The sequence below is a fragment of the Eleutherodactylus coqui genome, chromosome 8, assembly GCF_035609145.1.
Source record: "Eleutherodactylus coqui strain aEleCoq1 chromosome 8, aEleCoq1.hap1, whole genome shotgun sequence".
Classification (NCBI taxonomy): domain Eukaryota; kingdom Metazoa; phylum Chordata; class Amphibia; order Anura; family Eleutherodactylidae; genus Eleutherodactylus; species Eleutherodactylus coqui.
In genome coordinates, this window is record NC_089844.1 from 120,729,850 (window position 1) to 120,744,469 (window position 14,620).

At 44.1% G+C, this 14,620-nt stretch overlaps 1 protein-coding gene across 1 annotated transcript in view; it reads left to right on the forward strand.

Moving 5' to 3' along the window:
* The window catches only part of INTS1 (integrator complex subunit 1), a 70,596-nt gene that overhangs the window by 35,066 nt on the left and 20,910 nt on the right, over window positions 1–14,620 (forward strand). The window contains exons 27-37 of the mRNA XM_066576322.1: window positions 258–369; window positions 451–609; window positions 2,466–2,612; window positions 3,175–3,273; window positions 5,060–5,184; window positions 7,025–7,279; window positions 7,424–7,583; window positions 8,697–8,837; window positions 10,422–10,602; window positions 11,289–11,412; window positions 14,119–14,252. Of these exons, the coding sequence (XP_066432419.1) occupies window positions 258–369; window positions 451–609; window positions 2,466–2,612; window positions 3,175–3,273; window positions 5,060–5,184; window positions 7,025–7,279; window positions 7,424–7,583; window positions 8,697–8,837; window positions 10,422–10,602; window positions 11,289–11,412; window positions 14,119–14,252 (1,637 nt within the window). The remainder of the gene's footprint in view (window positions 1–257; window positions 370–450; window positions 610–2,465; window positions 2,613–3,174; window positions 3,274–5,059; window positions 5,185–7,024; window positions 7,280–7,423; window positions 7,584–8,696; window positions 8,838–10,421; window positions 10,603–11,288; window positions 11,413–14,118; window positions 14,253–14,620) is intronic.

The following is a 14,620-nucleotide window of genomic DNA, read 5'->3' on the forward strand; positions in this document are numbered from 1 at the left end:
TGCTAGCAGTTAAAGGGGTATACCCAGCTCAGATTATTAAGATATATGCCATAAAAGTGTGATTAATTTGAGTCATACCACTGGGACCGCACTTGTATCAAGACTTGAGCTCCTCAGCCTAGCTATATGTGATGGGTTTTATAGTGTAAATTATCAGTCGCTAGCAGATTATTCAAAAATAACTTGGCATTCAAGACCTTTTTGTTGCAAAGCTTTATTGTACTATTTTGTATCTTTTTTTAATATCTTTTGCTCAGTCTGACTCACAGGATCAAATTTTCTTACGTTGGACCACTGGGGAAACTGCTACAATGCATATTCTGATTGTCCACGCCATAGTCATTCTGCTGACCCTTGGACCTCCTCGCGGTAAGAGTTTTTCATCTAGTTCCTTATAGGATATGTTTAGATTAGCTTTGCATGAATATTTACACTGCCTTTTTTATATAGGCCCTAGTGACTTCTTTGCTTTGCTGGACATTTGGTTTCCTGAGAAGAAGCCTCTGCCTACAGCTTTCTTGGTGGACACTTCAGAAGAAGCGTTATTGCTTCCTGATTGGTTAAAACTCCGGATGATTCGTTCAGAGGTTCCTCGTCTTGTTGATTCTGGTGGGTTAATAATACTTGAAAGGAAACAAGGTCAAAAAGTAATTTTTATATTCTTATAATTTTATATTCTTTTGTAGATGAGCCGATTCTCGTTTAAATGAGCAAGTGATGCTACCGCTAACTCGTTCACACTCGTTTAGATGGGCAGTTCATCGTTGAGAATTGTTCTCTTCCCGTTCATTGTTCCACATTCCTATGTGTAACACTGAGTAGGGAGCGTTTTAACACAACGATAAGTGAACCAGCCAACAGTGATTTTTGAGCTGGATCGAAGAACGATCGTTCGATCCATGGCTCACGTTCAAACCGAATGGGTTTTTGTTCACTTTCACTTGTTTGAACAATTTTTTTGAACTATAACTGTTAAGTCTTAACGCAGCATTAAGACTATATATGGTGTCCTCACTTGCAAATACACTTACGCTGGGTACACACACGCCGAAATCCCGGCGGAAATCTCGCGGTTTGGCCGCAGCGAAAAACCGCGAGACTTCCGTTGGGAAAAGTGTTGCTTCAAATCCTGCAGCACTTAGCCGCGGGCTTTGAAGCGGCCCGGCCGCACGCTCTTCCGCTGTGGCCAGCGCTCCCATAGAGGAGAGCACAGCCGCAGCGGAAGTAGAAAAAAAATGAACATGCTGCGGCCGACAAATCCGCGCCGCAGCGCCGGCTTTGCCACTGCGGATTCGCTGTCCCGTGTGGACGACGAGATTTCTGAGAAATCTCGTCCACATGGCTGGCCAACCGCGGGATTTGCGGTAGCGAAATTCTGGATGGAAATTTCGCAGTAAATCCGCCCAGTGTGAACCCAACCTTAGAGAGAAATTGTTGGTATTGGAGGCCACTGGGAATGCAAACAATGGCCTCAAAAAATCCAACTCAGCCAGTCCTCCTCTATCCAAATTGGGAAAGGTCAGCAGGTCCTGCAGTCACCCATACACTTTAGATTGTCCTGCCAGCAAAAACATGAATGTGTATCAGCAGCTCTTCTTTCACTGGACTTAAAAACTGAATTCTGTTGAGAGCTGGGCATTGCATTTATTTAACCCTACAATGCGTGCTGTAAAATGTTTGGATACATATGATGCAAAGTGGACACAATAAAAATAAATCATGCATTGTTGGGCTAATATCTACACTTTTGTGAGAAGAGCATAAAACATTGTAGGGTTGTGATCTTTAATACAATCATTTTATATACTCAAAACAACATCTATTGCTGTAATTAAGACCCCAAGTGCTAGCATATACATAAAAAAGCATATATTGGAACCCAACATTGTGTGTTCTACTGTTAATCCTTCTGGAATTGCATGACTAAGTTAACTGCATATTACTAGAGATGAGCGAGTATACTCGCTAAGGCACATTACTCGAGCGAGTAGTGCCTTAGCCGAGTATCTCCCCGCTCGTCTCTAAAGATTCGGGGGCGGCGCGGGTGACAGGTGAGTTGCGGCGTGGAGCGAGGGGGAGAGAGATCTCCCCTCCGTTCCTTCTTGCTCTCCCCCGCCGGCCCCCGAATCTTTAGAGACGAGCGGGGAGATACTTGGCTAAGGCACTACTCGCTCGAGTAATATGCCGTAGCGAGTATAATCGCTCATCTCTACATATTTACCCTTGCCTTTGTCAATAATGTGCCCCTATGCAGTCTGATACTATAAGCACTAAACCAAGTGTCAGACTCTGTAGGGACATGCCACATTGACAGCGGTAACACCCAATTGTACTTTTACAGAAGGAATAACACAGAAATGGCACAATACATAGACTTCTGCTGACATGTCAGAAGAGCTACAAGTACTCTTTATTTTACAAGCTCTATATAGAACTGTTTTTATTAACTATGCATATACTTTTAGCATTGCAAGATTTGGAGCCACAGCAGTTGTTGCTTTTCGTCCAGTCTTTTGGGATCCCCGTCTCTAGTATGAGTAAACTCCTGCAATATCTGGACCAGGCTGTGTCCCATGAGCCTCAGTCCCTGGAGCAAAACATCATGGATAAGAGTGAGTACTGGAGTCTACACTGGGTGGGGTTCTTTATTAGTGTTTGTATTTTGGCACAAGGTTATATGATATTTGTTGGATTAGGCCTCATGCTCTCGGGCGGATACCACTGCTGAATATCGCAGCGAAATCCACCCGTGCCTGCAAACCTGAGCATTAAAAGACAGGTTCTTACCTCTCCGGATCCAGCGTGGGTCTCCTCCGTCGCGGCCGAGTCTTCTTTCTTCAGCATGGCGGGTGCGTTCTGGCTCACCGGCCAACGCGCCCGGCACATGTGCAGTGCTGCTTTTTTTTGTTTGTTTTTTTTTTTAATCTCCTGCAGTGATAGCTGCAGGTGTGCCGTGGACCGGACGGCTTCCATTGACTTCAATAGAAGCCATCCCTCTGAGATCTGCAGAAAAATAGAGCATGCTGCGATTTCTTCCCGCATGTGCTGATTGATCTGGGGATCTCCCACACAGGTTCCGCAAATCAAATCCGCCCGTGTGCATGAGGCCTTAAAGACAATGTCAGACTTTATGTAAGTGGCAAAGTAAAAATAAATCTGTCCCCTTTTTTTCAGATTACATGGCCCATCTGGTGGAGGTTCAGCATGAGCGAGGTGCAACAGGCGGCCAAACGTTTCATAGTCTGCTGACTGCTTCGATACCCCCAAGAAGAGGTGGATAAAGATCTATTAACATAAAGAGGAAGCATACTGTCTGTAATAGAGTAATCGCTCTTCATGTCTTAAAGCGACCAGCCAGACCTGGAACAGAGTTTCTCTAGGGAGGTTAGGAGGGAGGGAATTACATTACCTGCTGTCGTCCATTCTTCCCTCCTGCTACAAATTTGCTCGTTCCGAAAAAAAAATCTCTGGCGTCTTTCTAAGATGGCCGTGGTAATTGGTGGTTTTAGGCAGGATAATGATCACTTCTGTTTTGTCACATGAGCGATAGTTGATGAATGAATGGAGGCAGAGCGCGCTGGAGATCTCTTCTGGCCGGCCACCTCCATTCATTGCAAACAGGCAGTTTATACTGAGTGAGAAGTCTCTTACTAGTTCTGTTTCAGTGAGCTGAAACGGAACGACTAGCAACTGCTAAGCAATTTCTCGCTCAGTACCCGGGTGTCGTGTTTGTACAGGCTGACAGCCGCCCATAATCGTTCATTTGGGCGACTTTCAGCCTGTGTAAAAGTACCCTAAGGCACTATATATACAATGTTCTGGTTCACCAGTGCTGGTCATGTGAGTGTCGCCCGCTGGTCAAAGAGCTGCATGCAGTATCTGACTACAGCAGTAATGGGAGAACTGTATCCATCTTGGAACATTGCAGAGAGTACCAAGTAATATAATTTCCCTCACTATCTCTCCCCTCCCCGCTTCTCTTCTAGTTCCTGGGACTGGAGGGTCGCTATAAGCAATCCTTTGTAAAGCGGTGCAAGTATTTATCTCCTTCTGTTGCCTCCCAATTTCTTCCTTTCCCCCTTCCTTCCTTTTGCATCTCTTATATGCTTAGAGAGGACCTGCCAGCTCTCCCAACATGTTTTAGGAAAATATCTGCCTTCCCCAGGATCTAACCATTTTGGAGCAATGTTTCTTAGAACTCTGCAGTGTTATTCTTCCTAGAAATATGGTAATTGACAACTCATCAAATACCATTCCACTTGCCAATACAGTGTGACCCTACACAGTGATATCCACAGTGGCAGTGCGAATTCATATATTTCCAGGAAGTATAAGAGAAGATTGGGATTATTTACCCTGGAAAAAAGATGGCTAAGGGGTGACCAAATAACTGTATAAATACATGAGGGGACAATACAAGGATCTCTCCCAGGATCTGTGTATACCCAGGACTGCGATGGTAACAAGAGGGCATCAGTTACGTTTAGAGGAAAGCAGGTTTCATCACCAACACAGAAAAGGGTTCTTTACTGTAAGAGCAGTGAGACTGTGGAACTCTGCCTGAGGACGTGGTGATGGCAAACTCCATAGAGGAGTTTAAAAGGGGACTGGATGTCTTTCTGGCGAGGAAGGATATTACAGGATATAAATCTTAGGTTAAGTGTTTATTCATGGTATACAGGCAGGTAGGAACTATTGGGGGTCGATCCAGGGATTAGTCTGATTGCCAGAAGGGCTAATTGGCTTCTGCCTCTTGGAGTTTTTTGCCTTCCTGTGGATCAACAACATAGGAGGATAAACAGGCTGGACTAGATGGATATTGTCTTCATTCGGTCTTACATACTATGTAACAATGCAGAGCATTGACTACAACCTGTACGACGGGAGCAAGTTGCTTCCCTGTAAGGTTAAACTCTCTAACATGTACCCGCAAAATGTAAATCACCTGTGAATGCTGAAATCCCATCCATGTCACCTAGAAAATACATTTTCTATGTTCACATCACGATGCTTGCAGGATATGGCCAGTGCTTATCTTCTCTTTTCTTTGATGCTTCAGAGAGTGCAGACGTAGTAAAACGAAAACCCAGCACTGAAGTACCCCAAGGACAGGTGCGGCCAAGAGGTCTCACTCAGATCCCCGTACTGGGACCAGAAGATGACTTGGCTGGAAGGTTTCTGCAGGTAAGTGATACAGAACGGCTTAATATCTATATAAGAAGGCCAGACACTATTGTATAAGAGGGTTTTGTGTTGTGGGTCTACCGTGGTCTGACAGTGCAGCACCTCTCAATCTGTTAGGTGCCCCCTGGTTGGTGAGATGCAGCTGGGGAGGCAAGCTTGGCACAAGTGATCAGAAGTTACCTTTTTCTGGCTGAAGCAATCTTTTGCTGTGTATATACTTACTGGGTTCAGGACAGATACATTGTGTCATATTTTTAATTCTGGCAAGAACTTTGACTAGTTGTGGTGAGACCCCCAATAGAAGAAGTCTGAGAAGGTGCAGAGTAGTGTGACTCCAGGAAGGAGGTGGAAAGAAAGATGTCGCTGACAGCTGAAATTGTGCACAAAAGTTTGAAAGGCTAATATGGCAGGAAATTGGGAGTGTTTTCTCTTAAGCGTCAGTGTATGTAGTGTTTCAGCATACACAGGTAGTGTTGATGTCTTTCTGTGCTTTCTAGGACATTCTCCCCTTCACTTTAAATGATCTCAGGTAAACCTTTAGACCAGAGCAACATGGCGACTTTGGCCGTAACACAGGGCACACATCCAACGATTGCAATGTAGCCTTTTTATATCACAAAGTATATATGCAGTCAATACGACCCGCAGGTTACTGTGACCCAACAGTCACAAGAAATCCAAACTAAAAATTCTTGTGATCATAGGGCCGCTGTTGTCCCCACCGGTGAGCCGCAATGCCAACTGCATTGACTTTATATTGCAGGGCTACACCGCAGTTGTTTTCACCCAAGTCATCATGTAGCCTGAGAAGTATTATGAAGAGATGGGGTTAGTGATCTTCTCCTACTTGCACGCTGCAGACATTATGATGTGGATCTGGGTTTTACTAGCAAAGATCTAAATGTTTAGCCAGCTTACATTTTTATTTAATTACCATTGATGAGATTGGCTCTGCAGGTGCCCAATTTATGATTTCTCTAATTATTCGCAAATGTGTTCGGATGGCTTTACACTAGACAACTATTGCATGACTAGTCGCCTCGAATACTTGCTTAAATGTTTAACTACTGGCTATTTTTCCGGTTTTCGTTATCCGTTTTTCATCCCTGCGTTCCATCAGCTATAACTAGAGATGAGCGAACATGCTCGTCCGAGCAGTAGCATACTCGATGGCGCTCGTTGAGCGAGCACCACGCCATGTTCGAGAACATTTTATGGCCCTTCCCCGCTTTACCACTTCTAGCTGTGACGTGCCAAGCTTGTGCATGTCTACAGCAGTGTCTGGTGGGGAAGTGAGAGAGAGACCAAAACTGTGTGGGTCCATGGAAAAATACTCGAGTCTCCCATTGACTTCAATGGGGTTCGCTACTCAAACAGAGCTCTCGAACATTACAAAAATCTCGGGTCGAATAACGAGCACCCAGGCGTTTTGGTGCTCGCTCATCTCTAGTTATAACTTTTTTAGATGCGATGCCTGTTCTTTGGTCTTTGGAGAGAGGAGCCAGCAGTCGTCCTGTGTAAAGCCAAGTCTCTTGCACACAACCATATTGTGGCTCTGTTAGTTCCGATTTGCATGGAGCCATAAGGTGGTAAAACCTGCGGCCTCATACCGTACCTCTGTTTGACCCTATTGAGACAAGAAGAAGCTTGGAGAGAAAAAATAAACTGTGCTTTATTCCATGGGATGCCTGTTTTTGTCATCGGCTTTAGCAATTTCCTCTGCGTTCCCACACATAATGACATAACCGTTATTAGTCTGTGCAGGCAATTAATGTTTCAATAAACTGTGTTTTTGATACAATACACGATTAGCAGGATGTGACTAATTGTTCCCTTTCAGCTTTTCCCTCTCAATCCAGACCCCAGATGGCAGAACTCCAATCCAAGACCCATCTCCCTGGCCCTGCAGCATGCGCTAGGTCAGGAGCTGGCTCGTATCCGGCAAGGGAACACTCAGCTGACGGGTATTGCAGTGCGTCTGCTGCAGGCGGTGGCAGCCCTCCTCAGCTCTCCCCACAGCGGGGCCCTAGTTTTAGCTATGCACAGAAATCATTTCATCTCTTGCCCGCTTATGAGACAATTGTATCAATATCAGGTGAGCAATTAAATGTGCCACATGTATGCAAGTGGCAGAGTGCTTTCTGGATGATCTTACGGGTTGGACATATCTGTTTCTACAAACTTTAATAAAGGGGGGAAAAACTAGGCCGTCATTGGACACGTGCAATTTGTCTTCCAGCGCTGCGTGCCCCAGGATACAGCCTTCTCATCACTCTTCTTTAAAGTGCTCATGCAGATGTTACAATGGCTGGACAGTCCCGGTGTGGAGGACGGGCCCCTGAAAGCTCAGCTCAAGTCGTTTGCAACACAGTATTCATCAAAGCACCGGATCAGTGATGGTACTATGCTTATTTATTGAGATCAATACAAGATTTATTATACCTGGTCTATGGCCTGAAACCAAATTCCTTAAAATGCAGATTCTGGCGATAGGTGTGGACCCGCATCTGTTATATCCTATGGACATACCCTGAATGGTTAAGATGGAAATACCCCTTTTAAATAGGGTTATCACATCAACTAATCGCCAGTTAAAATCATCATCCATGCATATTTCCCCTGCAACTGTATTGTCAGATGAATGGCCGTGTATGTAATATTAGGACAGCTTGAGATACCCAGACAGGGAGTTGCTGGTACAGCGTGATTCCTCATTCTGGGTTAGAAAGGGGTCAGGATCACCACATTACCCAATAGAGAGTATGGGCAGGGGTCGTCTTCATGAGACAATCCCTTTTTAAAAGGCTTGTGCCAAAAAGCAGCAGCGTTCATATACTTTATTGGGGAATCATAGGACAGATTCTCCTTTCAGGTCCTCCTTTTGTGATCTAGAACTTTGCACCTTCAACTCCAATTCTGAGACTCAAGCTAGGTGATTACATGGAAGGTCATGTTTGCCGGGTGTGTGACCCAGGCCGGTCAGCTCTTTACCTCGGGCACTGCCTTCAGAAAATAGGTTATTTCTGATTGAACCTCTTTTAACCCTTTCCAATCCAATTTGGATCCTGTTTTTCCTAGGGGGCTTACTCTTTTTCTGCCGTTATACAACAGCGCAATATGCTGGCTAAAGCCAGTACTGCATGAAGTGACATGTTGGATAGGCTCTGACAGCAGAGAGGCTGGCAATATACAGTAAGAGAACCCCGACGGATGTCTTCCAACAGCGCTATATGCTGGCTAAAGCCAGTACTGCATGAAGTGACATGTTGGATAGGCTCCGACAGCAGAGAGGCTGTCAATATACAGTAAGAGAACCCCGACGGACGTCTTCCAACATCGGAGCTATACAGCCTTAAGTCATAATGTCTTCAGATGTCAGACAGTGGATTGGAAAGGGTTAATGTAGAGTGTCAAGTGACTTTGTAAGCTTTACATATATTCGCGCTCAGTCACTCCTGATTTTTTATAACTAAAATTCTTTTCAACCAGTGCTGTCCTTTATTTTTTGGCAGTGCGCAGTGGATTTTTGCATTTGGCAGAAGCATTGGCGTTTTGTCAGAAACCTGATATGGTCAATTCCACACTATGTGCGGTCATTACTACGCTGAAATCTGGAGATAAATGCAATGTGGAACCTGAACTGATCGGTAAAGGTGAGTTTTGATTATTGTATGTGATCCGATGCTTCCTTGCAGTACCATCCATATCTGGTATAATGGAGGCAGCTTACATGTACCTTTTCCAAAATAGCAGCTTGGAGGAAATCTAAGCGTTGTTGCTCAGTTCTGGACGTTTCAACCAAATATCGCCTATATACATACCGCCGTGACCCATATCATTCAACTGAATAAAGGAAGTGTGTAAAACCTTATATAACAGTAGACCAATAAGTTTTTAGGGATATATGGAAAAATCCTGGCAGCGCAGTAAGGGAGCAGCTATAACTTTGTGTTGGGATTTCTCTAGAAGGATCAGGAACCCTCTGGAGGAAAGTTGAGCAGAAATAACAGTGTAACAATCCCTTCCCTAGAAGAAGTTGTCGGAATTAAATGAAATTTTCTCTGTGTGATTGTAACATTGATATAAGTGATTACAGGATCAGAGCAAAAGGAGGATTTATTGGGGAAAACTGACCCTTTGAAGGAAGGCTCTAGTACCCTGTTGTACAGCCTCTAGCTTGGATACAAGATGTGATACTGGCGGGCATGGATGCTCTACTACCCTGTTGTACTGCCCCTAGTTTAGATACAAGATGTGATACGGGCAGACATGGAGGCTCTAGTACCCTGTTGTACTTCCCCTAGTTTAGATACAAGATGTGATACAGGTAGGCATGGAGGCATACAAGTTCTGTATGGTATCCTGCTGTACATCCTATTTTTGGGTGTTCCCTCGGAAAGCCTTGCGCATTGTTTTCGTTGAGGCCAGAAAACTCATTGCACGGCCTGTGGTGTGCATGTGAGGTTTCCTATTGAAAACAATGGGTAACACTTGCTGATACTCTGGCTCAGCTTTCAGCCGTGCCAGAGGATCGCAACAGTACTGAAGTGATGGGAGGCGTTTTTGATATAAATGCCTGCATACGCAGGTACATCACACGTTCCCGAGCCTGATATTGTGCTCAGCTGTGTGGAACTAGCCTTAACTGGAGGAATTCTCTTTGAATCGTAGAGGTGTCTAGCGGTCAACAAGCTCTACACAAGCGGAAGAAGAGGTCACTGCACACAAGGGGCCGCTGAGAGAGCCGCCTTATAGGCCAAGGTTGGAACCACTTTTAGGGCCTCGGGTGACAAGACCGTTCATCTAATCACCCCACAACCCTAATCATCTCCATATCTGTCTGAGATGGAACTGCAGGACGAGTTTTGCAGCAAAACCAACTTCCAGGGGCGGGATTTCTTTTTTTTCCTTTGGCTAAGAGTATACTTTCCTAACTCTGCTGCCACTTTTTATGATCCGCTGAGTCAACAATGAAGACTGGGAATTGAGTGTTAGCTGAATTGAGACATTGTAATCGAGACCCCCTAATATGTCATTGATGGTATATCCTAGCAATCTGCCACCAGTGTCTATCCTGAGTCAATCCCTTACAAAGCTGTCCCACATAGCTTCTTACATGAAGGCGATAGCGATGCAGAATGTATTCTGTGCAGATGATGATTCAGTTATTTAGGAATGGGATTTTCCCCAGAGATACTACTTGTTGATTTCTTCACATCTTATCACTTTTTTCTTAGTTCTCCAAGGACTGATTGAAGCAAAATCTCCCTATTTGGAAGAATTTCTGACTGTCCTGCTGACCGTAACTATAGAAACCACATCACGCTTTACTGCCACTGGCCCTGTTGCTGTGGTGAGCTCTCTTCTACTGCAAGAACAGGAAGAGGCACCCGGGAAGAAGGGAAGTGAAAGTTGCAGGTAGGTGGCTCTTTAGTGTCGTGTTCCTCACGGTTATGAAAAGGTCCCACGGTGTTGCGTCCTATTGAGGGAGAAATATTTTAACCAGCTCACCTGGTTAAAAAAACCATATGCACCTCACCTGGCCCCCCATTATGTTGGTACCTGTTCCTCCGCTCATCTTCACTTCCAATTGTAACAGCGATGATATCCCAACAGCAGGACATGTGACCGCCAAAACTGATCACTGTCTAAAGGGAGCCAGTGATTTGTGGCAGGTAGTCATGTGTACCTGTTGTCACAGGGTTATCATTTGACAGCAGTGGGGGGACTGACGCAACGGGCAATCGGCTGGCATGCCCTCTCTCGGAGCAGCTAATCTGATCAAATAAAGCTGTAGAGTAAAGCATGGTGGACAGAGCAGCAGCCAGCATTTGTTTCAAACTTTAATAGACAATGCAGCAATTCACTAATCATAACTGCCCTATAAGCAAGAGGAAAACAAATGGCCGGTAAGTATTACCCATCTTCATATATGATTTGTTAGGTTGTAACCGGACGTCTGTTTTAGGTGAGTTTATCAAAGCGCAGTATCCTCTGTGACACAAAAGGAATTTAATGTTCCCCAAAGAGAACCAGCTCACTAGAGCGGAAGTTTGTGAACAGTTAATTACAAAGGCTGGATGTTGTTTTCTTGTGTTTTTCAGCTCTGAAGCATCTCGTGCCAAACCCTCGTCTGGTCTTCTCATTGACTGGCTGGATCTCCTGGATCCTGAGGTCATTAGCAGTTGTCCTGACCTGCAACAGCGGCTTTTATTTTCCTGGAACAAGGTATGATGTTCCTGTCCTCACTATTACATCAGACGGCATAAAGTATTATCTGTAGGAGAAAGTAGACCGTTGCTTGTTTAAAAGGCTTCGCCGTTTCTACTTGTTAGCAGATTGCCTTCACAATAAGCTGATCACAGCGTGTCCCCCTGCTGGGACCTCCAGCAATCCATTGTAATGTGTGGGACAGCCTGGTAGCAAGTGATCAACCTCCTTGCAGTGCCTCCAAAGGGGAAATGAAGCATTACAGTGTACCTTCATGTCAGTGGGTTGTCTTTGTAATACGTGAAATAACAAGTCCTCCAGATCGTGAGACCCTCCTGTAAACACCCTTCACTCTGGTCAAGAAATGAGCATCTCTACAATGTTAATACTAACAGAGATTTTCCTAATGAAATCTATGAAAATGGAGTTTCTAAACTGGACAAGCCCTTTAAAAGCCTACGTACTTGCATCAGTGCAATTTATGTACAGCTACCTAGCCTAGAAGTCCATACAGTATATACCTGACATGATGCAGCTATTAACCCCTTAAGGCTCACACTTTTATTTATTTTATTTTTTTTATCTCCACTTTCAAAAAGTCATAACTTTCATTTATCAATCAGCGTAGCTGTTTGTGGGCTTTGTTGGGAGACTAGTTGTATTTCTCAATTGTACTACTAATGTACAATATACTGTACTGAAAAATGTTTAACCATTTCTAAGAGTGAAATGGAAATAAAATGCAATTTAGCCATCTTTGAGGGTGTCTTGTTTTTATGGTGCACACACTGCGACAAAAATGACATAACTGCATTTTGTGGGTCAGTACGATTGCATAGATACCAAATTATATAATACTGTGTTTCCCCGAAAATAAGACCGTGTCTTAATTTTTGGCTCAAGAGGCACAGTGTCTTATTTTTGGGGGGTGTCGAATAATACCTACCGCCGACTTTCCACTTCTCACGCTGGTCTGTCGCTTCTGCAGGCTGCTGCGTTCTCCTTCAAGCTGACAGAGCAGTTCTCCCTGGAAGCGGGACTTGAATACCCCACCTCCAGGAAGCTAAGGCTCTGATTTGGTTAATCAAGCGTCACGTCAGCCAATGAGAGCCAGCATTCGATTAACCAATCACAGCCATTCAATGACATCATTGAATGGCTGTGATTGGCCGACTCTGCGCTGCATTAACCAATCAGAGCATTGGCTCCCTGGAAGCGGGACATGCAAGCCCTGCTTCCAGGAAGAACTGCTCTGTCGACTTGAAGGAGGATGCGGTGAGCTGCAGCAGCGACTGAGACCGGCGCGAGGACTGGAACGCCGGCGGTAGGTGAGCATTGTGTTTTGTTTTTTTTAACATGTAGCCTAGCTAGGGCTTATTTTCAGGGGAGGTCTTACTATCAGGGAAACACACGTGTGTATGTGTGTGTGTATATGTATATATAATGCAAAAATGTGTTTTTGTTTTGTTTTTTTGTTTGCTGTACTACTTTTAAAAAAATAAAATATTTTTGGGAAAAAATTATTTTTTGAGAGCCATAACATTTTTATTTTTCTGTCAACATAGTTGTGCGAGGTCCTTTTTATGTGGGACGTCCTGTATTTTTGTATTTGTACCATTTTGGAGTACATACAACTTTTTAATCACTTTGAATTAAAAAAAAAAAAAACACATTTCAAGACTGGGTGACCAAAAAGGCGCAATCCTGGCGTTGTGTGTTTTGTTTTTTTTTTGTTTGTTTATTTATTTTTTCACCATGCTCATCAAACAATTCATTACTTTGATAGATCAGACGTTTATGGACATAACGATACTAAATGTGTGTCTTTTTGTTTTTTATTTCAATTTTTTTTATTCTATGAAAAGGGGAGGGTATTAAACTTTTATTTATTTTAAGTTCCCAAAGGAGACTTGAACTTGCGATTGTTTGGCCGCACATGCAGTATGATGTAATACCATAGTATTACATTATTTCGCAATCTGACAGACATTCTACGAAGCCATGCCACAGGCAAGGCTTGAGAGACAATCTGCCATGGCAGCACTGGGGGGCCTTCAGAAGATCCCAAGCTGCCATATCAACCGAACGGCACCTCGCATGCTCATCACAGGGGAACCTTTTGGGCCCCCAGAACTTTAATTGGGAGATTTAAATGCAGTTGTCAAAATAAACTGCGGCATCTAAAGGCTTAAGTTGCAGTCGGCGTTCACGCTGATCACAGCTTTTGCCCGCAGGTGTCAGCTATAAGAGACAGCTGGCACTCGTGTTGTATGTAGAGGGATCTGGAGCCGGTGCACAGGACATAACTATACGATCTGTGTAGTCAAGGGATTTAAAGGGGTTTTATGTAGCTAAAACTTCAGTGGCAATTGGAGACACTGTTCATGGACCATAGATGTAATAGGAGATTTGCTGGTGAGACAGAGATTCCCAGTTTTGCTCACTTCTTATAATGCTGTAACATTTTAGTCATTAAGCCCTTAAAGGGGTATTCCAACTATTGACATTTATAACATATATGTATGGAATATCACATCACATTACAGTGAAGTGCTGGTTCGGCTTTTTCAATAATTCACCATAGACTACAATGGAAAATGTTCCCAATTCTCTTTCACTTTGAGGCCAGGTTCTCAGGCACAATGCCTATAGATATATGATCAATGTGTTTCCTTGAAATACTTTGTCTTCCATCAGTTTCATTTTCTGTATCATGTCTTACAGGTAAAATCTCCTTCGTCAGGGTCGCAGTCTCCTTCCTTCCGGCCCTACCTTCTGGCTCTACTAACCCATCAGTCTAACTGGAGCACTTTGCATCAGTGCATTAGCATCCTACTGAGCAAGCATCGAGAACAGAGGTAAATGTTTTGCAGGGGAACGTCCGCTATGCAGGTACCTACCACTCTATTCCGGGCGCTGCTGATGCAAAAGATTAGAAATTACCCAAGAAAGTGAAGGAGATGATGCAGAACTAGTAACGCGTTTCAACTCCAAACGGGCATCTTCATAAGCTTATTTACAGAGCAGACAGCACAGACAGTGTAAAAATGCAAACTAACGGAAAGATTGGACTCAGTCAATGGGACTGTTGGCTGCTGTCCATTTTCATTTTGTGATGGAAAGGGATTTAAAGGGGTTGTCCCGCGCCGAAACGTTGTTTTTTTTTTTCAACCCCCCCCCGTTCGGCGCGAGACAACCCCGATGCAGGGACTTAAAAAAAAAACAG